Source organism: Primulina eburnea, chromosome 12 (assembly GCF_022965805.1).
Source record: "Primulina eburnea isolate SZY01 chromosome 12, ASM2296580v1, whole genome shotgun sequence".
NCBI lineage: Eukaryota > Viridiplantae > Streptophyta > Magnoliopsida > Lamiales > Gesneriaceae > Primulina > Primulina eburnea.
This window is the reverse complement of record NC_133112.1, coordinates 28,562,894-28,568,090: the sequence shown is the minus strand read 5'-3', so window position 1 is coordinate 28,568,090 and position 5,197 is coordinate 28,562,894. Positions and strand designations below refer to the sequence as shown.

Sequence of the window (5,197 nt, the reverse complement as noted above, 5' to 3'; positions counted from 1 at the left end):
GCGCAAGCTTTCAGAAACAGCGATGCGCGCGCAGCATTCTGTTCTTTCGAGCTGCGCGCGCCCTGCTCTGTGCCAGGCAGTCGGGCGGCCGCGCGCCCTGTTCTGGCCGATGCTCGGACAGGCGCGCACGCATCCGCGCGGGATGTGGCGCCCTTGCGTGCGTACCTCTGCCCAAGTATATCAATTTGCGACTGAAAATTTATTCCTCAAATAAATTTGATCCAAAAAGATTAATACTTGTCAAAGACCGCACCGACCCGAGACGAGACGAGCGCGGCGCGCGTCTGTTTCACCGAGACGCATCCTATTAGCGTCTTCCCCCTTCTAAAAACTTCTGGTACCCCTTGGGGCCCAAACCCCTATTCAAACTTGGAGTTTATAAGGGAGACATCACTTGGCTATTTTCTCAATGTGGGACAACTCCCACTCTCTTTTCTATTCAACAACTCTTCATTATTCATTTATCCAACATGTTATTTAATACTAACTTGTATTTAATAATAGTAATAGATATTGTAGGACCGAGTGCTTACCGTTTTACCAAAAGCTATAGTTAGTGGTAATGGTATAACTCAAATCTTTTAAACTGCATAACAGCTCAACCACTACGATTCGATTGCTCTACCAAGTAGGGACAATTATTACACTCACCATATAATATATGTAAAATCTATTTTTTTTTTCCAAATACATGGCTTCTTTGGTAAGTATTTTCGGATATATATTCGATAATTTATTCTTTAAAATTGGTCAAACAATATAATGTATAATTGATTTTATTTTTCAATTCATTTTTTTATTGTAAATATATATTTTTGTATAATAGTAAATCGCAGGTAATAAAGCTTTAATCGGAATGTTTTGTGTAGTAAATTAATCAATCTTACCTAAACATTGGAAATATATATAATTATTTATTAAACAATATATAAGAAAGCAAAAAAAAAAGGGTGAAACAAAATCTAATCGGGAAAAAGCATTTACCGAGGTAACCACATTTATTTGGCAAGAGCACCAACACCACAAGCAGAGAAAGAAAACAAAAATGTGTCATTTGACTCATACTTCATTTAGCATCAACGTTACTTTAAAAAAGATATCTCGAATTTGATATTCAATTATAATAAATATATTTTATTAATTACTAAAAAAATTGAAAACTGAAAATAAATAAATATATTCCGGAGTATAAAACCGCAGCATGCCTTTCATGAAAATTGGGTAATAATTTCAATTTTTTAAATATTTGGTTTGTTACACTCTTTTTGAATGTGTATGTTTAGACAGCGTATACTTAAAAAAATTAAATCAAATTTTTATATATTAAGAGCATGTACAATAGTGTAACGAAGTTATCAACTTCATCTCATGCCGATGTCAATATTGATAACTTCATCTCGTGTTTCTTCAGTAGTTAGATGATGTTCAATTTTTTTTTCCAAATCAATAATTGTTTTTAAAAAACATAATAAAATTGTGCATAAATATAACACATTAAAATACACATAATAAAAATTTAAAACTTGCACAAAATAAAAAATTACTAACAATTAAACGAATTGAATAAATTATTGATTGAATCTTACAAATAAATTGATTTTCGGAATTAAAGTGGAAGAAATTGTCATTGTTTTGGTGTAATGAGGTCGATTTATAGAAGTATGTTTAGATTTTAAAAATATGGCAGTTATTATTTTTTCAGAATTTGTTTAAAAAAAATTCACATTTTTATATTTTTAAAAAAATTAATATCATTTTTAAAATAACGTTTACCCATTTTTTCAAATATATTTTTTTTTTTTAAAATGAGACCCACCCATATCCTGACAAGCAGAAACATCAGCGTCCATACAAGGATATGCTGAATGATCAATAAAGTCATATTATATGTTTTCAATTTTTCAGTCTAATTTGCTATGATAAAGAAATTTAATTTGAGTCGCAAAAGTAAAAATTAAAACCTTAAAAAATGTGAAATCATATTGATGAGTTCTAACCGAATTTGATTATTTACCCACTCAAAAATTAAAATTGAGCATAATCTATATTTAATTATTTATGTTATCCTTTTTTGTTTTTGTTTTTATTTTATGATATGAAACATGCAGTCATTATCATTTAGTGCACAATGAGTAAATCTTCGAACTAACGTTAGTCAGGTAAATCACACTGGACAAATTATTTGTAACAAGTTCAACCTAAAAAGTGTTGATACGGAGAATCGAACGTCTGATGATTGATCAAAGGTTCACCTACTCCACCAACTCAAACATCACAAAAATATTTGTTATTAAGTTAATAGAGTTAAGTTAGGCTCACATAGAGTTTAAGCTCACAAAATCTATAAATAGATTAATTTAGTTCATTACTAACGTAAGCTCCAATTACACATGAGTGCTCTTGTTTTTGCGAAATTTTCGTCGGATAAAACGCTCGATGGGTTTTCGCTGGTTCACTCTAGCTAGATGCCTCTGAAGATCAATTGTAACGCAATTTATGACCCTCAAAGTTTGCTCTTTGGCTTCCGGAGTGTTCGCCGGTCCCGGTCACCGGATTAGGCTGTTTTCCGACCGCCCGATCTTATCGAATCCTATTAATTAACTAAGTTTCATTCTAAAAATTACAAAAATCATTGCATTTGGAATTAATCAACACGATCAAGATTCTAAAAAGGAAACGTAAATAAAAGATGAATGGTGTGCGTAACATGCATACATTGAGAATACGTAGAAAATTTGAAATTGTACGCATTACAGATCACCATGCACCCATAAATGTCAGGATAACTTTGACAGCTATATAAGAATCTTCTATATCCGACAACTTCCACAAATACTAGATTTTATCACACAAGCAAATCCACCGCCACCCGTCACGGCTGAGCCTCCCACCGTAAGACTCGTCTATCTGAGCGAATTCCAATGCCGACGCTTATCCCACGTCATGATATTCCTCTCACACTTGTCCTTTTCCATCCTTTCACTTCATTTCCTGCCAGCCTCCGTCTCGATCTGCACTTCAATTTCATTCATGGAGATGGGCCATGATCATTTACTGATTTAGCAGCAATATTTTTATTTATAGAAATGGAACGAACATAATTAAGATTTTTTAAGATATAAAGCAGCTATTATCATACATCAGAAAATAAAGCTTCGTGTTTAAACAAATCGTAGGGTGCCCAAAGATTATCTAATGTACAAGGCATCTTTGCATCGAGCCTTAACCATGGCTTCCCCTTGCCACTCCAATGTAGCAGGCTCACCGGGCCAGGATGCAGATCCCTGCATAAGCCTTCAAGATTATCACCTCCAAGCCCGTGTTGGTTCCACCGATGCTCAACGCCTTCAACATTACCGGCAAAAACAAGCAAAAATGGCGGCAGAGACCCTAATTCGTAGATTCTATATCTTTTCTGTATTTTCATCCAGTATTCTAGTTTCTTAGTAAATCCGTGGTTTCGCCATTTCGTAAGATCGATTACCATTACTCCGGTGTTGAAATAACAAGGGGCTCTTCTTCTGAAAGTGGCGGAGAATGATGGGCTCGACCAGAATTTGGAGGTGAAGTAGTGGCTGAAGTTTGCGTGGCAGTACTCGGGGGCTCCGAGGACGTGGGAGTTAAGGCTGATTTGCCAGAGTTTGGAAATGTCGTCGATGAGTATGAGGTCGGAGTCGAGGTAGATAATGCGGGTGACGGAGGAGGAGAGGAGGTCGGCGAGGTAGATACGGGCGTAGTTGAGGGGTTCGTCCAGGGCGCGGCGGATGGAGGAGGAGATGAGGTGGTTGACGGTGGTGGGATTGAAGGGGTAGAGGTGGAATCGAAGGTAAGGGAAGGTGGAGATAATGGTCCTAAGGAGGTTGTAGCGGTGGTCGGGTGGCGCGAGGAAGTGGAAGAAGGTGTTTTCCGGGCAGGAGGAGTGCTGGAGGACGGAGAAGACGGCGGCGATTGAACCCCGGAGGTAAGGGGTGGCGTAGTCTAGAGACATGGCTATATGTATCGTGGAGTTGTCATCGGGCGTTGCGCATGAGACTCCGTTGCGGAATGCGGGGGCTTCCCGAAATTGCTGGTGATCGGTGGCGGAGAGTGGTGGAAGAAGAATGAGAAGGAGAGGGAGGAGGACGGCGGCGACTGTGGTGGTTAGGTGACGGAGATCTGGTGGCATGGCGATTTGCATTTGAGAAGGTGAAATGAAGAGAGGGCGAGGTAGAAAAGCTAATGAAATCGTATGTTGCAATGAATAAACTAAGTAAACTTTGTTTTGCCTAACTCTTTTATTTAATATAAAATATAAACAAAATGGATATTTTTGAAAGTAAAATAAAATTGAAATTTTAATTAAAAAATTGATTGCCCACTTTGCTTTAATAAACCTATTATGCAGCAAGAGTGAGTCTTATGTGAGATCGTCATATGAATCTTAATATGTGAGACCAATATTCACAATAAAAAGTAATACTCTTAGCATAAAAAATCTTAATTTTTCATTGATGACCCAAATAAGATATCAGTCTCACAAATACGATCCGTGAGAGCGTCTCACACAAATTTTTGTCATGCATCAATACTTGATTCCGACATTGTTTATGATTATTTTATGTTATATTTGAAATATTATTATGAATTCAATGATATTGAAATAAAAGACATATACATAGATATATTAAACTCATTGTCTATTATGGTAATAATGTTCCTAAAAAATGACAGTGGAGGAATATATTTTGTACGTATTGAATGGGTGGTAGGACCAAGAAATCGATTGAGGATTGTGAAAGCCAGCCTGGAAAGACGCGTTTTCGATTAAATTCGTAAGATCTGAACCGTACATAATCTCTGCCCGGTCAATATTTACTGGATTTAATGTACCCGACGGTCTAGATTTTAGCTCACCCTTAGTTGCCGCTAAGGTTTTCTTATCCACACTCGCAAACTGGAATGTACTGAACACACTCAACTTTGGTTGGGCGGTGGTGCTTACACGCGGTGAAATGAATAGATGGTTAGGAGGGGAATGACTAGGTTAAGAGGATATAATAGTGGGTTAAGTGATTATTAGTCGCAACCTTCAACACACGGAATGTGAATCCATAGTTAATGCCCGTAATTAAGGCCGCGGGCGGCTTTTTAATAAAATACAAGGAATGTATACGGAACAAACATTTAACATTTCGCGAGTTTTCAAAGCTTGATTAAG

At 36.8% G+C, this 5,197-nt stretch overlaps 1 protein-coding gene across 1 annotated transcript; it reads right to left on the bottom strand.

Moving 5' to 3' along the window:
- Nucleotides 1-2,679: 2,679 nt before the first annotated feature.
- LOC140807710 (probable galacturonosyltransferase-like 3) lies at nt 2,680-4,271 on the bottom strand. The gene is made up of 2 exons (XM_073164674.1): nt 3,140-4,271; nt 2,680-3,011 (listed from the first exon to the last, which is right to left on the bottom strand). Exons 1-2 carry the CDS (start codon nt 4,175-4,177, stop codon nt 2,985-2,987), a joined length of 1,065 nt encoding a protein of 354 aa, XP_073020775.1. The 5' UTR covers nt 4,178-4,271; the 3' UTR covers nt 2,680-2,984.
- Between the last annotated feature and the right edge of the window lie 926 nt (nt 4,272-5,197).

What these genes read in the sequence shown, in the direction of transcription:
- LOC140807710 (XM_073164674.1), bottom strand. Translation starts at nt 4,177, where the DNA reads ATGCAAATCGCCATGCCACCAGATCTCCGTCACCTAACCACCACAGTC. An exon ending in ACGAAGCTTTATTTTCTGAT is followed by an intron (nt 3,012 to 3,139) that starts GTATGATAATAG and finishes ATTGAAGTGCAG; the next exon opens with ATCGAGACGGAGGCTGGCAG.